At 41.9% G+C, this 19,935-nt stretch overlaps 1 protein-coding gene across 1 annotated transcript; it reads right to left on the bottom strand.

Annotated features, from left to right (window-relative positions):
* Nucleotides 1-19: 19 nt before the first annotated feature.
* On the bottom strand, nucleotides 20-19,703 carry DAD1 (defender against cell death 1). Its single transcript, XM_059058781.2, has 3 exons — nucleotides 19,416-19,703; nucleotides 10,477-10,651; nucleotides 20-262 (listed from the first exon to the last, which is right to left on the bottom strand). Exons 1-2 carry the CDS (start codon nucleotides 19,624-19,626, stop codon nucleotides 10,521-10,523), a joined length of 342 nt encoding a protein of 113 aa, XP_058914764.1. The 5' UTR covers nucleotides 19,627-19,703; the 3' UTR covers nucleotides 20-262; nucleotides 10,477-10,520.
* Nucleotides 19,704-19,935: the final 232 nt, after the last annotated feature.

Below are 19,935 nucleotides of genomic sequence, written 5' to 3'. Positions count from 1 at the left end.
ACAGAGCCAGAGGCAGAGGAAGGAGTGGCATGGAGCTTTTTAATTTGGAAGGCAAAAAGGTTACACTTCATGGAAGGCAGAGGCTGTTGCTAATAAATGCTCATTACAAAGTTGTTCTGACAAGGAAGCCTGGTAACTCTCTGGGCTCTCCAACCGCATCCCAGATCAGTCGGTAGTAAGCATAAATCTGAAGTAAATCCGTGTGTCCAAAAAACTGCCATCTCAAGAGCTCTTCTTATCCAGGGGAAATCAAAAAGTGAACCTTTAAGAAAGAAGCAGAAAGGTAAGAAGAGATACTCAAGGTTTCTAAAAATGTTTTGTGATATGCTACAGACAGGGTCTCGAATTCTTCTATCTAAATTCTAAACCCATAAAGACAAAGGCAGTTATGAGGTTCACAAATTCTGGACAGTATTTAAGCCAGGTTAGAACAACCAGAATAAAGCAAATTTTTTCACTGAACATTTTATAGAGATATCCATAAAAATGAATGCTCAAATCTGAATTCCAAGCACACGAAGGCATAACTGACTCAGAACCGTAGCCGTGGGTTCTAACGCCACCTCTGCAATTAATTAGCTGCCTGACTTTACATAAGTCACTCTGACCTCTCTGATCCACAAACCCTCTTTGTGGTGAGAGGATTGCAATTTAGCCTAAAGAGCTTTTCTGGATTTAGAAAGCTTACAAAGCACTAACTTCCAGTTTGGGGGGCGGCTTAGGGGGAGTGGAAGAAGGCAGAATCCGAAAGAAAGCAGAGAAAGATTCCCAATCTCAGATTTAACGAAGGACCAAAACAGAAGAAATAATTTTGTTTTCATTTAACAGTAAGATTATTTTTGGCAAGAAGGTGGGGAGCAACCCCAAGAGAAGAGGCCACACAGCTGCCAGAGTCAGATGGGACTGACTGTAAGCTGTGTGGTGGAGCCCAGCCCTACCCTGTAAACACAGACTTCCCTTCTCACACCTCTAGGAGGGCTGCCCACCTGGTGTGCTCCAACACAGTGAGGCCAGAAGGTGACCCCTTGGCCCCAGGGGCCCCAATGTCCCCAACCACAAGCAGCCCATTTTCCTGCAGTTTGCCATAAAAATATTGTCATCTTCTATGTGTGAAGATGAGAAAGGTTGGGAAACACTATGTTTCAGAAGAGCTGGGCTACACAAGTAGGTGAAAGGGCACCACCTTATTTTGTGCATTGGTTCAGGTGACCTGGAGATTCTAGCATCAGAGTTTAGAGGAAAGATCTTAGACTTCTAGCCAGATTGCTTTTATTCCACTAACAATGAAAGAGAAATGCTACATAATTGCAGAACATTCCTGCATCAGTGGAATTATGAGAAATATGTAAAACAAAGAGCAAAAACAGGGAGCAAAAGTGACCACAGTGACAAATAAGAACAAACAGACCTATTAAAACTAACCTATTCACTCCATCAAATGTCTTAAAGCAAACTCTCTGACAACAGACTATGAACTAATACAACACAGTTGTATTAGTTCAACTAATACAACACAGTTCTAACGGCCAAGGTGAGAGAGAAATAGAGCACAGGGCCACTTCAGTGAAGAGCCTGACACGATGAGAATTATAAAAGAAATCCTCGTTCAGTACAAAAGTCAAGTTTTGAGATCCTATGACAATAAAACATCTTAATCTAAGACACTGGGATTGGTCCAACTAAAAGGCAAAAAATGACTCATGAGAGTAAATCTCTTTGACAATGGTTTTCAGAAAATTCCTATTTACATAGATCTGCTCCTTTCTTTTAAGGCAAAAATATATCTACCAGACAGTACTCTAAAAGCAGAGGTTCTAGGAGTCTTTGAAATATTAGCTCAACACAACTGGACTATTCACCAGCTCAGAAGAATGATTTCAACTGTTAACCAGGGGATAAAGGTTTCAGGAAACTGACAAAATTTCCTCCCCTGATATCAAGACATGCAAAGTGGAAGACACCTACTAAGAAGAGTTAGCATGACTTCTTCAGTCTATTCACCCAAGGAGGAAAGACAGCACCATTCGATCAGCCTGTTCTCATCATCTTAAGAGAAAGCAAGGCACAACACAAAGAACTGTTAAAAAGAATTACTCTCTGTAGAGACACAAAAGATGATGCCAGACAGGGTCATTTCTGTTTGGAATCTGCTTCCCCAGCACCATCTCTATTCAGACACCAGCACTGAGCAGATATGCTCAAATACTGGTTTTCCTTAAGATCCATCTCATCCTAGATCCTGGTCACCCAATTAAAACTGCAATTAGAGAAAATGTGAATCAAAGACCATTCTGCAGAAACTCTAGGTTCAGAACTCAATGTGAATCACTACAATTTCAGAAGGCATGGATCTGAAAATGAAAGGAGCTATAGAGATCAGCTTGTCCAATCCTCTCAGTCTTACAGATGAGGAAACCATCACCTGAGAGTTTGACAGATTTGTCCAGAGCTGTGTGCTGTCCAACACCACGCCACAGGTGACTATTTAAGCTGAGTTAAAAGTAAATAAAATGAAAAATTCAGTGCCTCACTTAGCCACACTTCAAATGTTCAATAACTACATGTGGCTAGTAGCTACCGTATTTGGCAGTGCAGACTTAGATTTGCACAATGCAAAGTCCTACTGTGGACAGCGCCAGCCCAGGGTCACCCTCTCTGGATAAAGTCGGGTCTCCTGATCTGCATTCTCCTCCACTTCTTCCAGATCATACTAAAGATGACCAACTTTGCAGAAACATTTTAGATAGCCTGTCTTCATCCTTTCTTATCAACCTCTCCTAAGTTTTTCCCATTTAAAAAAGAGAAGCAAGCTTAATACTGTTAATGGAAACCTTCTAACAAAATGTATATATTCATCATCCAAAAGTCTTTGAACATAACAGAGAGGAAAGAATATAAAAGTGTGAAGTCAAAGTATCTGTTATTGAGTTCCCACTCAGTCACTTATTAGTTCCAGGCCCTGGACAAGTCAACTTAAAATTTCACCAAGCTTCAATTATTACCTCATGTACAGAACGGTAACACTACTATTTGTCTACCTCCATCACAGGGTGGGCCGCGAGGATGACGTGGAGTGATGTGTGTAAAAGTGTTATGTGGGGACTTCCCTGGTGGCACAGTGGTTAAGAATCCACCCGCCAATGCAGGGGACACGGGTTCAAGCCCTGGTCTGGGAAGATCCCACATGCCGCCGAGCAACTAAGCGTGTGCGCCACAACTACGAAGCCTGCATTCTAGAGCCGCGAGCCACAACTACTGAAGCTCACGTACCACAACAAAGAGTAGCCCCCACTTGCCACAACTAGAGAAAGTGCGTGCACAGCAACGAAAACCCAACGCAGCCATAAATAAATAAATAATTTTTTTTTTTTTTTTAAGTGCATGTGGAGTGTGTGTCCTGCAAGCCTGGTTATGTGATAACTGTAAAACATTTGATAAATGTTGTCTATACAAACACCGTGTATTTTGTTACAGACAATCGCACTTTTGATGGATGATGAAAACCTGGTAATATAGATAAAAAGCAACAATTGAAGGTAAAAAGCAAAGCGCAACTGAGGATCCACACAAACAGCATGATCCTCCTCAAACACAATGGGACTATCATGAATACTACTAATCAGAGGCTTTAACAGCTGCAAGAGACTCTAATGACCATCCAGGCCAATCCCCTCCCTGTGCACATAGGGAAATTAGGGCTCAACGACAAGCTTATTTCTCCATTCAACTAGTTAACAACACAGCAAAGTCTACAACACAGGTCTTCCAACTTCTAGTCTCACGCTAGTGCCCCACTCCACCATCCCTCGTGTGAATTGTTCCCTTGGCATCTTTCTTCCCCAGCACTTTCCTCATGTCTTAGCATCCACATCACTAACGATACAGCTATTTTACTCAGCATTTTGTTGCAACTGAAAATGATTTACTCATTCATACACTCATTCAACAAACATGCATTGTGACCGTTAGCCCTGTGCTAAGCTCTTGAGGTCCCCACCCTCTGGGAATTTAACAGTCCAGTGGGAGAGACCGGAAAATGAATGGCTTCATAACCATGTGGTAAGTGCAGCGTTAGGGGCATGCACAGTGGACCATGAAGGCCCCAAGAAGAGGGTCTTATGCAACCTGGGGGCAGGATGACTTGCAGTTGGAATCATCTGAGCTGCAAGGCTAGAGAAACTAAGGCAGGGAATGAACTTCATAAATACAAATCTATGGGAATTCCCTGGTGGTCCGGTGGCTAGGACTCAGCACTTTCACTGCCAGGGCCCGGGTTCCATCCCTGGTCAGGGAACTAGGAACCTGCAAAACGCAAAGCTTAGCCAAATTTAAAAAAAAAAACACAAATCTATTTGATATTCTCTTTTATTCTTTTTCTCTCTCTCTCTCTTTTTTTTGGTAGTTTTAAATGAAGCAAATACCAAATAGAGCACAATCACCAATTCAAGAATCATCAATTATTTGGTTTTTTTTGTAAATAAAATAAACAGATTCAAGGTTTTAAGAATAAGAATTTCACCCTCCAACCAGGAAAAAAAAGAGGGTTGAGAAAAGATTATGCTAACTCAAAATACCTTCTACAAATTTAGAGTAGTTCCCTTTTTGAGAACTTATCTGGCAGCTAAACCTAATTCAATATAAGGTGAAATGTCACAGAGAAAATGAAATGGAAACTAACTCCCCCACCCCCCAAAATTAAAGATGACTGCCAGCAGGAGGTCTTGCTGAAAGCAAAAACAGGTCTACAAGAAACCGGAAAGGGAGCTCTCGAACTAACAGATCAGAAAAGGAAATAAAAGGTCAATCTCTGGGTCACTGTGCACTTGGTCTTCCCTAGGTGACAAAGGTTGCATGCCCTTTTGTGCCTGACACCGCCCACCTCTCGCCAGAATGTAAAGCAAGCCCCACCCAACACCTAGGCCCGCTTGGACCTCTGCTGCCCTCCTGTGACTGGAAAGAAACTAGGTTTTATCACAAGGTATCTGTGGTTTCTTCCCCCAAACTCAGCTTCTCTTGGGCTTTGTAGTACCTTCTCTCAGCAATGAAATGTACAAGCCACTGGGTGGCAGTAGCACCTAAGAAATAACATTTAGATCCCCTTCCAGAGGTAACTTTCTAGATTACTACAGTACTTTACTGATGAATTCAAAAAGCCAACGGCGACTGCTTGTTTGTAAATAGTACTGTTTTGTCAGTTATGTTCTGCCCAGCCCTGTAGCGCCCTCGCTCCAGCCGGGATTAAACACTACGAATTTTTAAAGACCTGTGGGAGAACAGCCTCCACCATAAAAACAAAGCAACACTAACAAGGTTTCAGCACAACCTGGTGGCAAACAATCGCCCTCAGGCTGAGCATACTTCCAAGCTCAGGTCTGTCCCTTTGTCGAAGCCCTGTTCACTTCTCCCTCTGATCCAGGGCCCAGTCATCAGGAACTTTCCTTCCCAAGCTGTGACCCAATGTAGCTAAGTCCCTCTTTTCTTCATTTCCCTTCAGAACACCTGAGATAGGCTGACATTTTCTGAAAAGAATTTCACAAGGAGACATGGAAAAACAAAACAGGAAATATTTACAGATAGCATGTAAATCTTTAAATATTCAAACCTACTGAACTTCTATATAATGCATTCATTAAAAATAGATTACTGCCACCTAAGTGCCAAACACTGATCATCACTTTAGGTGTGCATGGATTCTCCCAACTCAGAACCTCACTAGGAGCATTTTTCACTTTCGCATTTTCATTTTTTTAAATAAATTGATTTATTTATTTTAGTTTTGGCTGCGTTAGGTCTTTGCTGCGCACAGGCTTTCTTTAATTGAGGCAAGCAGGGGCTACTCTTCGTTGCAGTGCGTGGGCTTCTCGTTGCAGTGGCTTGCTTCTCTTGTTGCAGAGCAGCGGCTCTAGGCGCAAGGGCTTCAGCAGTTGTGGCACGCAGGCTCAGTAGCTGTGGCTCAGGGGCTCTAGAGCGCAGGCTCAGTAGCTGTAGCGCACAGGCTTTACTTGCTCCCATCATGTGGGATCTTCCCGGACCAGGGCTCAAACCTGTGCCCCCTGCCTTGGCAAGCGGATTCTTTTTTTTTTTTTTTTTTTTTGCGGTACACGGTGCTCTCACTGTTGTGGCCTCTCCCATTGTGGAGCACAGGCTCCAGACCCGCTGGCTCAACAGCCATGGCTCACAGGCCCAGCCGCTCCGCAGCATGTGGGATCTTCCCAGACCGGGGCACGAACCTGTGTCCCCTGCATCTGCAGGCGGACTCTCAACCACTGCGCCACCAGGGAAGCCCTGCATTTTCATTTTTTTTTGAATTTTATTTTATTGTTTTTATACAGCAGGTTCTTATTAGTTATCTATTTGCATTTTCATTTTAATGATCATCTAAAAAACATTATGAGTCTATTTTCTCTTTTTTTTATTATTTATTTATTATTTTTGGTTATGTTGGGTCTTCGTTGCTGCACACGAGCTTTCTCTAGTTGCGGCGAGCAGGGGCTACTCTTCGTTGCAGTGCGCAGGCTTCTCATTGTGGTGGCTTCTCTTGTTGCAGAGCACAGGCTCTAGGAGTACGGGTTTCAGTAGCTGTAGTGCACGGGCTTCAGTAGTTGTGGCTCGCAGGCTCTAGAATGCAGGCTCAGTAGTTGTGGTGCACGGGCTTAGCTGCTCCGTGGCATGTGGGATCCTCCCGGACCAGGGCTCAAACCAGTGTCCCCTGCATTGGCAGGCAGACTCTTAACCACTGCACCACCAGGGAAGCCCCTGAGTCTATTCTTGACCACTGGCATAGTCACTTATACCAGTGCTGCCAACTGAAAAGCTAACTTTTACCACAGGTTTCTCACACTGCCATCTCTGGACATCTTTTCAGGAGGCCACAAAAGTCTGCAGTTTGGAAAAGGCTGTGTTAACAGATGTAGGTTTTACAATAGTCCTAGCTGAACAAAACTGCCATGAAGACGGTCAAGTCTTACAGCAGAGGGAAGGAATGGGGACTGGAGTGATTCAAAGGAACTTCAGCTCAATCTACAATGCTTAATCTGTTCAAAATCTGTTCATTCTAGGTGGTGGATACACGCGGTGTTTTTTATATTCTTCTCTGTACTTTTCTGTATTTTTTAAATTGTCATACAAGCAAAGAAAGTAAGTAATAAAGGAAAGGATGGTGATAAAAATAACTGTGGTAACTTTTTTTTTTTTTTTTTGATGTGGACCATTTTTGAAGTCTTTACTGAATTTGTTACAGTATTGTTTCTGTTTTACATTTTGGTTCTTTGGCTGCCAGGCATGTGGGATCCTAGCTCCCTGACCAGGGATCAAACCAGCACCCTCTGCATTGGAAGGCAAAGTCCTAACCACTAGACTGCCAGGGAAGTCCCTGTGGTAACTTTTTAAACACATTTCTTTAACTCTGCAATTGTCAAATACTTTATAATAAGCAATAAGCAAAAATAGATATTAAAATAATTTTTTGACATCAGACTGGATTATTAGACTTAAAAGATCTCCAGCAAGGTTCTTTGAACCTCAGTTTCTCATCTGTAAGTGGAATTACCAAGCCTATCCTCATAAGGTTGTTTTGAAAATAAAATAAGACTTAAAGCCTGGCCCACGCGAGCACTCACTGTCTGTTAACTTCCTTACTTCTCCTGGAATAAATTTCTTGAACTCAGTGCCATTTTCTTTTGATATGCGTTTTCACAGTAGCTGCTGGTTTTAAATGTCACCCTCAAATTCACACAAGAGCAGTAAGCTACAGATGTTTATTCTTTTTATACCCAACTCTCAACATACTTGTCAAATATGGAGAATATTCAATCTGTTTTGTTCTACCTTCTGAGTTGATATAAATATTGAAAACTCACTCGAAAACCATTTTTTTTTTTTTTTTTTTGCGGTACACTGGCCTCTCGCGTTGTGGAGCACAGGCGCCAGACACGCAGGCTCAGCAGCCATGGCTCACAGGCCTAGCCGCTCCGCGGCATGGGGGATCTTCCCAGACCGGGGCACGAACCCATGAACCCTGCATCGGCAGGCAGACTCTCAACCACCGCGCCACCAGGGAAGCCCTCGAAAACCATTTTAAAAGTGTTTTAGCACACTGCACATAGAACTGAGTAAGAAGCACAGGGCAAATAAATGCATACTTGAAAATTGAGGGCAGGACGGTACGGTACATGTCAAATTGTGATCATTTCACAAATGATCTCTATGAAAAACCCCCCGGTAAGTCCCCCACAGAAGGATTTCACTACAAATATACTCTCTATAGAATGATTTAACACTGCAATCTGGGATTGGAAGATTGTGCTACACCTTGGGCCCATAATTCCCAGTTGAGCAGGTGGCCCTAGATCGTTAATAGGGTCTGCAGTATGCAGTTTCTGCTGAGCCTGCTTTTTTGTCTCTGTTTTTGTCATGATTTTGAAATACTAGCCTCTCTGCTGCAGAGTCCTCCTCCAATCACAACAGCCCTAGGAAATTATTTTTCATGATTTGGTACCTCCCTTATCCTAGAGAACAAACATCCTTGAAGTGTTTGCTCTGTCCCCTTGTTAAAGCATACAACATGACTCATCTAGAAAAAGTAACTAAAAATTTAGAGTAGGGCAATCAGAAGACTTACGACCTTTCCAGCAAGGTTACTATCAGAGCCCAAGGGTTACTCAGGATGTTCGCAGGTCAATGCTAGTAGTGGGTGAATTTTCTAGCTGTACTCAAGAAGCTGTCATTGGTCAGGCACGCTGTCTGCAGCCTCTGCTCCAGATGGCACGGCGGCCCAGTTCTCTGGACCACCACAGCACTTTGTTCAGGTCTTTAGTGTGGCTCTAACTGCTGTGTTTACATGCCCTTCTCCCCTTCTAGACTGTTCACTGCTTGAAGGCAGCCACACTTTACTTTTCTTTGTGTTCCCAGGATCAAGGCATTGACTAGCACATGGGGAAACAACTCAAGTCCTGATTGGGTCTCCAAAAAGTTCAACTGTATTAAGATAGTAGAAAGAAGTGGTTCACAACATCTTTCACTGATATAAACCACCTCTGTCAACTTACTGCCAAAAATGAAACCTTACCTGAACTAACAGTACTGTTTTTGAGACAATATCTATGGAAAGGATTTATGTAATATATTAAGTAACTGATTAATTCATGCTAGAAACTGAAGTAAAGTCCTTGTCATATTATTGTATTCACTTTGTCCATGGTTGCTCTCTTATGTTAGATTTCTGATTAGTACAAAAATGATAGCTTTCCAAGTTGTGATAGAAAGAGGTTGGTCCTGGGATATCCTACCCCCAAAGATGGTAAATTTCCTAAGGTTCTCATTTCTCTTCCCCAGTAATAGCAACATTTAATTTTGTAGGAGAAAGGCAAAGAATAAAGTGCATTCACTCATCAGTGAGCAACATGGGATACTGAAAGAGCACTAGGCCAAGAGCACCACTGGACTAAAGCACTACGCTGCTTCCACTTAGCTATATGGCCAGGGAAAGCCAGTGCATTGTTCTGGACCTCTGTTTTCTCATATATAAAATAAGTTTTAAGATAGAGTCAAGGGACTTCCCTGGTGGTCCAGTAGGTAAGACTCCATACTTCCAAGGCAGGGGACATGGGTTCCATCCTTGGTCAAGGAACTAGGATCCCACATGCCGTGCAGCATGGCCAAATAAATAAATAAATAATATATATATATACACATACACACAGAGACAGAGAGAGAGTCAAGTACTTCTCAGAGCTTTTAGGATTCTGCTTAGGAGGGAAGGATGGAGGTGAGAGCATACCACACATGGAGAGCCCAAGCAAAGAGGGCTTTTCAACTTCTGTCAATCAGAACAACTCAGCTCCACTGCTGAGATTCTATATGAGTTTACTTTAAAAAAAAAAAACAGCTCTATTGCTAAAAAAAGAAAACTGGCAAATGACCAAATGGCATCTCATCCTATATGTTGAAGTGTTCTCCCAAGCTAATCCAATTTTCCCATTAATTTTTAATTTAGTACATATATAAGCAAGCAGCCATCGTCATTCATTCAGCATATGCTGGATGTCTATCAGGTGTAAGCACTATACTAGGTGCTGTGGGGACAATGGCCCAGCATTTGAAGTCATCTGAGATCAAAATTAGAAAAAAAATTATAGAGCAAATCTAAAAGCAAAACCTACAATTTATGTCTCTTCCAAGATCTCAGAGTTATTTTCATGGAGTTATTGGTGCAGAAATTAATGTATTAGCTACAAGCAAACTCTCATTTTCTGTTATCTTAATGATCTGCAGAACAGTGAGAAGAGAAGGCAACGACCAAGAGCAGCAGCACTGATGAATCATGATATTAACACATACTTTGTAGACCAATATGGAAAATTCTGCAAACATCTTATCAACAATATGGGAACTCTGACAACCATGATCAAAACCAGCCCCTCTGATTTCTGTTTCTAAAACCAACACTATGTGACAAGCACTAAGATCATCACTTACATTCTTCTAGTCTCCTACGCCTCAATTAAGTAAATGGGAATGATTCAGCCAACGAAGTTCATGACAACAAGGTGCAGGATGGTGCTGGCAAAGAGAAAATCAGCAAAGGCTCGCTCTGGGGAGATGCCTTGGAAATCCGCTTTGTTTTGTGGGTTGATCTGTATTCTCAGACAAACTGTACAAGAAGAAAAACACAAAAGTGATTATCAAGAAATATGAAACAAGTACGACTAATGCACACACACATACCCTCTGACCCAACAATTCTGTTCCAGCAGAAATGATACATAAATCCATCAAAAGGCACATACAGGAATGATACCCATGGTGGCCCCCAACTGGAAGCAATCTAATGTCTATCAACAGTAAAAGGGGAGAATTCCCTGGTGGTCCAGTCGTTAGGACTCGGCACTTTTACTGACAGGGGCCCACGTTAATTCCTGGTTGGGGAACTGAGATCCCACAAGCCAAAAAAAAAAACAGTAAAATGGGTAAATTATGGCATATGCATATAATAGAATACCATATAGCAATGAAAAAGAACTTCACAACATGGATGAATTCGGCAAATATCATAATGAGCAACATAATGCAGATGCCAAAAAATACATGCTTTATGATTCTACTTATATAAAGCTTAAAACTGGCCAAAACCAATCTACAGTAATACAAATCAGGACAGTGGTTTTTATCCTTCACAGGAGATGACTGGGGCAGGAGGAGAGGCCTCTAGGGTACTGATAATGTTCTATATCCTAATCTGGTAGTGGCTAAAAGGGTGAATTTAAAAATTCATCAAGTTATACACAAATTTTATGCTGTTAATTGTTTAAGGGAACAATAGGACTTCTCAGAGTTAGGCTAAAAACCAAAGGCTTACTTAGAAAAAAAAATATTGATATAAAACCAAAAAATCTTTAGAACTCTCTTATCTCCTGAATTAAGTTTATAATTATACCTAGATCAAGATGTAGTTGAGGCAGTAACAAAGGGGCTAGGCTGAATGACCAAAAGTTATAAAATTGTGAATTATTTCCAACAGAATGTGTATATTAGACAGCTGAGATGCTTATCCATGAGGACCTCACAACTGTAGATAATCTTTGATCTCAAAGTTCTTGTCTTGAGAAAGACAAGAACTTTGTCTCAAAAAAGGCAAGAGATCTAAGCTACATGACTTTGACAGAGAACTCTCCACTACCACACTCTGTACCCTTGAAGATTCCAACCTGATACCATAGCCACAGTCACCATCTGACATGAAAAGAAAGCTCTAGGAATACACTTTTCCAAAATATCTTTATACCTGTGACAAATGATTACACTACTTAACCCGAATTTGCTTCAGGCTACCATCCATTCCATCACTAACCAAGAAAAGGCAACAGACTGAGATGTAACACAAAGGTCAGAGAACTACCAGAATGGGCTTCCCTGGTGGCACAGTGGTTAAGAATCCGCCTGCCAATGCAGGGGACATGGGTTCAAGCCCCGGTCCGGGAAGATCCCACATGCTGCAGAGCAACTAAACTCGTGCATCACAACTACTGAGCCTTGCGCTCAAGAGCCCGCAAGCCACAACTACTGAGCCCACATGCTACAACTACTGAAGCCTGTGAACCTAGAGCCCATGCTCTGCAACACGAGAAGCCACCACAATGAGAAGCCCGCGCACCACAATGAAGAGCAGCCCCCGCTCACCACAACTAGAGAAAGCCCACACGCGACAACGAAAAACCAATGCTGCCAAAAATAAATAAATAAAAAATAAACAAAATTTTTTTAAAAACTACCAGACTACTTCTCCAGAGTCCATTGCCATGGCAACAGAATCTTCATTATGCTTAAACATGCAAACACTGTGGAAAAACCCTGGATCTTTTCAGGCAACTGAACCCTTCAAAATATGAAGGACACTGACTGAAGCAAGGGCGACCAGTTAAAATCCCACTGTGGTGAGTATAGCTTGCTTGGTTCACCCATTTGGGAGAGCAACTGGCAACATCTATTACATTTTAAATGTTAAAGAATTTATCTTAGAGAACAAATGCATTCTAACAGCATGTTCGTAAAGTTGAAAAAAAAAAAGTGAAAACAGTCCAAATGACATCAAAGGGATTACTTAAATTACACTACAGACACGCAATAAAATCCCATGCAATTATTCAAAAGAATGAGATTAATTCTATACACTGCTATACGTTGACAGTAAAGATGTCTAAGATATATTAAGTGAAAAAAAGCCAAAAATATTATTCCCTTTCAGATTTCTCTTAAACTGCGCACACACACACACACACACACACACACACACAGGAGAAAGATATCAAACACGATTAACAGCAGCTATTGGGGTGGAAGATGGGAGTAGAGTAGTGCTTCAAGAAATATGAGGGGACAAAAGGAAAGAGAAGCTCCCCATGAAGGTAGACAAAGAAATGAATTGATGTGTTATCAATATCATAATCATAGTAACCCAAGTTGCTTCAATGACAACATAAGAATCAGAATTGCACGGAGATGCAAAGGACCCTGAAGGTCCTAAAGACCAACAACCCATCTAATGCACAAAATACCCAAGAGGTGGCAGATATGGGCATGCCAGGGGAGGCTGCATGAATCAGCTGGGAAAAGTTCCAAAGTATACTCACCATATCCAGAATCTGGTAAGTCATCCCCAGGTGCAGAATTACAAACCATCCAGAGACTGTTACTGACAAGAGGCAGCAAATCCCTCAGATGCAGGGATAAGCTGCCTCTATCAGTAAGACAGGCTCTGGATGGTCTGTAATTCTCAAAAAAGGCAAAGAACACCTGTTGAAAAAGCTCCTCCACAAAAGATTCTTCAGTCCTTCCTGAGCACTTCCAGAGATGGAAATGTACTACCTCCTAAGGCAGCTTGCTCCATTTTAGCAGTTCTAATTTATCTCCTTAAATATTCACTTAGTCAGCAAAATATTTACTGAGCATCTACTATGTGTCATGCACTGTCCCAGATGCTAGGACTATGGCACAGAACAAGGCAGACAAGAGTCTGGCTCCCAAGGAACTTACACTCTAATGGAGAGAAACATAATAAATGAGAAAACAACAAGGAAATATGAAGTAGTGATATGCACTATGAAGAAAAGCAAGGTAATTAAAGAGTGACTGGGAAGCTATTTCTTATTTGGTGGTCACAGAAGGCTTCTCTAAGAAGGTGCTATTTAAGACCAAAATTTGAAAGACAGGAGCCAACCATGCAAAGATATAGGGGCAGAGCATTCCAGATAGCAAGAACAATCTTGGTCAGACTGACCAGACTGCAGGGATCAAGGGCAAGAGGGAGACAAGGGCCAAATCAGTGGGGCTTTGTAAGCTTCAGTAAAGTGTCTGGATGTAGTTCTAAGTACAATGGAGCAATATTTCAAAGTTTTGAGCAGATGAGTAAAATAATCTGATCTAAAATTTTTAAGGATGGTAGAACTGCAATGCGGAGAATGGTTTGCAAAGTTCAAGAAGCCAAAGAGTCATGCAGGAGCCAAAGAGCTCAGGTAATGGTAGTCAAAAGGGACAGAAGTCAAGAGATACAGGCTGTATTTTGGAGAAGACAGGGCTTGCTGATGTAATGGATGTGGGAGATAAGAGAAATCAAGGAATCAAGAAAACCTTCTAGGGAATTCCCTGGCAGTCCAGTGGTTAGGACTCCGAGCTTTCACTGCCGAGGGCCCGGGTTCAATTCAATTCCTGGTCGGGGAACTAGGATCCCACGGGCCAAGCAGCCAAAAAAAAACAAAACCTTCTAAATTTGTGGCTTCAACAACTTAACCAAAGTTGACACCATGTACTGACCAGTGAAGAGGCAGATGGCTAGGCTGGAAGGTTCAATCTGGAGTTGTGTGTTAGACATCAAGATGTCAAGCAGGCAACTGGACTTACTAATTTGGAATTCAGGGAATAGGTCAAAACTGAAAATATAAATGTGGTAGTTGTAGTTATATAGACATTATTTAAATTCACATATGGGAAAGAAACACAGAGAAGAGGTCTAGAACCATGCCCTCAGACCAAAAAGCACCTAGCACAAACAGTAGGAAGGAAAAACCAACGAGGTGAGATGGAACAAGCAGGAAAGTGTACTGTTGCAAAAGCTTTGAGAAGAAAGTACTTCACTCACTCAGAAGGAAGCAGCCAACTATGTTAAGTGCTAAATGTTGCTGAGCATTCAGGCAAGGTGAGGTACATGGCCATTAGATCTGGCAAGATGGCAAGAGCACTTTCACTGTAGTGGTGGGGACAGACCACGACCAAGAGTAGGTTAAGGAAAGAATGGACAGTGAGAAAGCAGAAACAGCAACTAGACAACTATTCTTTCAAGGAATTCTGTGATGATGGAGCAGAAAGACATGGAATAGTAGCTGAAGGAGTATCTGAAGTCAAATTAATTTTTTTAATTGGACGATATTAGAGCATGTATGTATGATGGGAATGATACAGTAGTGAAATTAATGATGCAGAATGGAGGGATGATTACAGAAGCTGAGTCCCTGAGTGAGCAAGAGAAGACTGGATCCTCTGCACAAGTGAAGAAGCTGACCTCTGATAGGAAAGGGATATATCATCCACCATTACAGGAAATAAGTCAAAGAGTAGGGGGTCCATGTGTAGGTGGGTTGCTATGATTCCTTGGTAGAAAGATGAAAGGATTTCTTTTTTAGCAAAAAAAAAAAAAAAACAAAGCAAGATCATCAACTGAGAATAAAGGAAAAGAGAAAATATAGATGAAAGTGAAGGGAGAAAATATGAAGCATATTTTGGAAAAGCAAACATATCAGGGAAATATTATAGGACCACTGGGCAGGGTTGAGTGCCTACTTCTGTTCCTATTCTCACCAATACTTCTCCATCACAGCACTATATCCAGGTTTACTTGTCAGCATCTCCCACTAGATTATAAACTCTGTGCGAGTAGAGATCATGTCTGCGTGTTCCACAGTTAAATCCTCAGTATCCTGGCAGGGAACCTGGCACATAATAGCTCAATATTCCTTAACTTATTATAGGCATGCTCACAATTTAACATACAGTGTTAAGCACTGAGGATGCAGAGATGAAAAGAGCACTACATCACTACAGTGTAGTGAAATAGGAATACAGGAGAAAGACCTAAATCTGAAGAGCCAGGGAAGGGTTCAAATGGAAGCAGCACTTGAGCTGAGATAGCTGAGAAGTGAAGGAATTTTCTGGGCAATCAAACAAAGGTAAAATAGCTTAAGACATCTCGGCACGTTCGGGGAATAACAAGTAACTCAATAATGCTGGAATATAAAGTACAGAGGAGGCAGAGATGAGATGAAGCTGGAGATGTGGCCAGGACCGGATTATCAAAGACCCTCTATGCCATTAAAATTTTTTTAAATTTCTCTTTGGGTACAGACAAATTTTATGTGGGGAGTAGCACAATCAGATTTGCAAGTCAAATCAAGCCTGCCAACATAGTGGAAGATGGACTGGAGGGAGAGAGATGAGAGTGTGGGAGATCAATAAGGAAGATTACGTAGTCCAGATAAGAGATATTGAGAGCCTGAGTGACAGAGGATGAAAAGGTAGCAATGGATATGAAAGAGGTTTAGAAACAGGACTGTCAGGCATAAGGCTGGCAAACTTCCAATCTCCTGGATAAGATATGGGCCCAGAAATCTAATAGATAATTTCCAAAGAAATGCTGGACCCCAGTCCACACAGCCCAAGATCTCCCATGAGATAGAAAACACTCTGAATTAGGCCTCCTTGCCTTTCAGATTCAAACTGTTTTTGGATCTTTAAACTAGGGGGAACAAAACTACTTTTTTTAATCTGTAAATATTTCATATAGATTAGAAAATAGAATAGACCAAAGTTGTGAAATGACTTAAAAACTGATTTCAAGATCAAAGATTTATTTTAAGGACAGTCTTATTGTTTTGCACTCATCCCTCCAAAATAGCACCTTAAATGAGCAAAAAGAGGGATTTCAACTTTAGGTAAAAAAGGAAACTAGAAGGGCTGCCAACAGTGACACGCTACTCTGAAAAAGGGACAGATTTCCTCCTCTAGAGAGATTTAACCAGAAGATAAACAGTCAGCTGCTGAGGATGTTTGAAATCTATCTGAAAGAAGAAAAATATTCTACCTCTGAAGTCCTTTCAAAGCCTACTATACTGTAAACTGTTGATCCAAAAAAAAAAAAAAAAAGACTTCTCAATGGCAATTTTCTACCTCTGCCTCCTTGAAACTATGGTTAAGTTTCCTGGTCATGAGGGAATAGAAGAAAACAGACCATTTTCATCAGGCCCAAATAACACCAGGCTTTTAAAAAACTGTGACAGTATCCTATATCAGTTTAAAATGTACTAATCAATTTCCAAAGAACATATGCTACATAACACATGCAGAAGGAATGGAAGAGAACAGACTGCCAAAAAAGAAATTAAGAACTTTTCCCTCCAATTCATCCTACACATTAACACCAATTTAAATCGCTCCTTTACTTAAATCTAAAACTTAAAAAAAATTTTTTTTAATCCTTAGATGCATTCCTATTACCTACAGGATAAAACTCTTTGGCCTGGCACTCAAAGCTCTAGCATCCAGCACTACCTAATCCTTCAACGTAATCGCCTACAATTCCCTTTCTCAGCCAAACTGGCCTCCTCCGTTCTCTTCCAATAGGAAACACAACTCGGGGAAGTTAGAAACCTCAGCACTATAAATAAGTACAAGCCTTCCCTTCCCAACAAACAGAACAAAGGATAAACTCCAAATTTAAAATTTCCCATTAAAACCAGTATCCAGGGCTTCCCTGGTGGCGCAGTGGTTAAGAATCCACCTGCCAATGCAGGGGACACAGGTTCAAGCCCTGGTCCGGGAAGATCCCACACGCGGCGGAGCAACTAGGCCCGCGCACCACAACTACTAAAGCCCACGCACCAAGAGAAGCCACCGCAATGAGAAGCCCACACACCGCAACAAAGACCCAACGCAGCCAAAACTTTTTAAAAAAAACAGTATCCAGCTGAGCATCTGAGCTAAAAAATAGCAGCAGTGGATTTAGTAAGCTCAAGTCTGTCAAAAGAAATGCAAATGATACCCTTCCACAGCAACTCTGAATTGTCTTGAATCCCGTCTTTTCCTGAAGCAACTTTAATTTCCCTGGCCCGATACCAATTATCCAACACCTATGGACATCAGACTCCCCCAACAGGACCTCACTATTAAAGTGCCCTTTCACTAGGCATTCTGTTCAATGACAGGCCATCAACTTCTCATTGAGGAGGAGAGTAGGAGGCCTGCCAATTCAACTTTAGCCACAACAGCCTCAAAAAAAAAAAAGACTTGGCACTGGAAAAATTATCTGCTAAAAAAATCTTCTGACTTTTATCACACCAATAATCTGCAACTCCAGTCCACATCCACTCTCCTGCAATCCACTCTTCCACATAGCCTTGAGAAGTCATTCTTAACCCTAGAAGCTTATGAAGCCAGGGTGACTTCAGCACAGAGAAGGCTTTTTCTTTTTAATAACCTTTTAGGCCCCACCCTATTCCTACTCTTTCCAGACCTGGAAAACAAAATCAGACATTCTCAAGATTCCTTCTCCTGGGACTTCCCTGGCAGTCCAGTGGTTAAGATGCCGTGCTTCCAATGCAGGGGGCGCGGGTTCAATCCCTGGTCGGGGAACTAAGATCCCACATGCCACATGGTGGCCAAATAAATAAATAAATAAATAAATAAATAGATTCCTTCTCCTGTCTGGCTAATAAAATTCTTACTCATGAACAGTATTTTAGGGGAGGAAGGAGGAGTCTAGAGCAAAGAGGGTAGTATATCTGATGATGATAACATATAAACTCCTGCAGACCAGGATGCTGCTACAAAGAACCAGGCCTTGGTCATCTAAGCCAAAATTCAAAGATGTTCAGGCTAACTCTGCAACTCCAAGCCAGGTTTACTGACCTAGTCCTTGGTCCTCAGACTTATCTTAACTTGAGAAACAGAGTAGAAGGCAGAGTATCTCTGGCATGAGTCTGAACTAGCAATTTGAATGTGCATTCTATAGGTTTCTAACTTTAAGCTGTAATTAAGACTCCACAGTAAATGAAGTCTCCAGACAACTCTAACGCTGTATTTTGTCTATGCCCCAATTACACTGTAAACTCGTTGAGTACAAGAAACATATACCAGGTGTATCCCCAAAGCTTTTACCATACCTTGTATGAGATTCAAAACACAATTTACAATGTGACTGTTGATGATCACACGTGGAAAAAAAAAACATGAATTTTGGCATGTTTTCCAAGCCATGCAGCAGGTGATACCATGACTGGAAAAGTTCATGTGGTAGCCACCTATAAACTGTATTGGCCAACACTCCCTGGGCCAAGCCTGGACTCAGTATTCAGTGAATCCCTGTTGAGCAAGAAAGGTCAGATTTTGGCAAAAATATATGGGGACCGTCAGCTCTCGTTAAATATGGCCGTCTACAAGGTATCAAATTTGCTGGGAATCAGAATAATAAAGCTAAAATAGACCTATGTGAGTGAAAACTGAGTTCAGGATAGTGAAATGACAGTTTCAGAGTTGGGTTTTCCATTTTAAAAATTTACCAACTTCAAAGTTGTGTTAAAGCTAAGTGAAAGTTGGGAGTTTTCCATGGACCAATATGAAGTGAAGTGGATCACCAGACTGAACAGCAACATGAAGGTGTTTCCAGATTTAATCCCAGCTCCTCGGCGGCTCTTTGGTATTAGGCACGACAACCTGAATGTGCCTCAATTTACCCATTCACAAAAAGAGGGCAATGCAGGTTCCTCTCTCGACTTCACGAGGCGGTGGTCTCATATAGAGACACGAGTACTGTGGGAATAAAAGCACGCATCAAAGTAACACATTATAACTGATATCACTTATAGAATCATTACCCGCTAGGATAAAACTCCCCACACAGGAGATGAAGCCCGAGAGGAAAGAGTTGAAGGGAAAGGTCCCCACGAGGAGACAATAACCGAATTGCAGCGCCCCGGTCAGCAGTATATACAGGAGGTACGCGTCCAACAACTTCAGACGCTGAGGAGTGGAGCTCAAGTACTCTTCTAAGAACCGCGAGATGACCGACAACACCGACGCCGACATGGCTACACGCTCGATATTCCGGCCGGCGTACCCCAAACTCCTAGCGGATCCGACGACCACACCGGATGTAGTGTCGGCGCATGCGCACCGCTAGTAGACCAGCTCCGCCCTCCCCAATTTACTACTTTGCGCAGGCGTATAGGCCGGCCAAGGCATGAAACAAGTAATGCGCAGACGCAGAATATACCTACAGAATGAGAACTACAGCCAGAGAAAGCTAATGCGCCTGCGCAACGGATCTGTCTGTGAGCTGGAGACGTGTATATTTTTGTGCTATTTCCGCCGTCATGTTGGTGACGCCCACAGTTG

Source organism: Kogia breviceps, chromosome 3 (assembly GCF_026419965.1).
Source record: "Kogia breviceps isolate mKogBre1 chromosome 3, mKogBre1 haplotype 1, whole genome shotgun sequence".
Lineage (NCBI taxonomy): Eukaryota > Metazoa > Chordata > Mammalia > Artiodactyla > Physeteridae > Kogia > Kogia breviceps.
The sequence above is the reverse complement of the archived record's forward strand: the minus strand, read 5'-3'. Positions and strand labels throughout refer to the sequence as shown.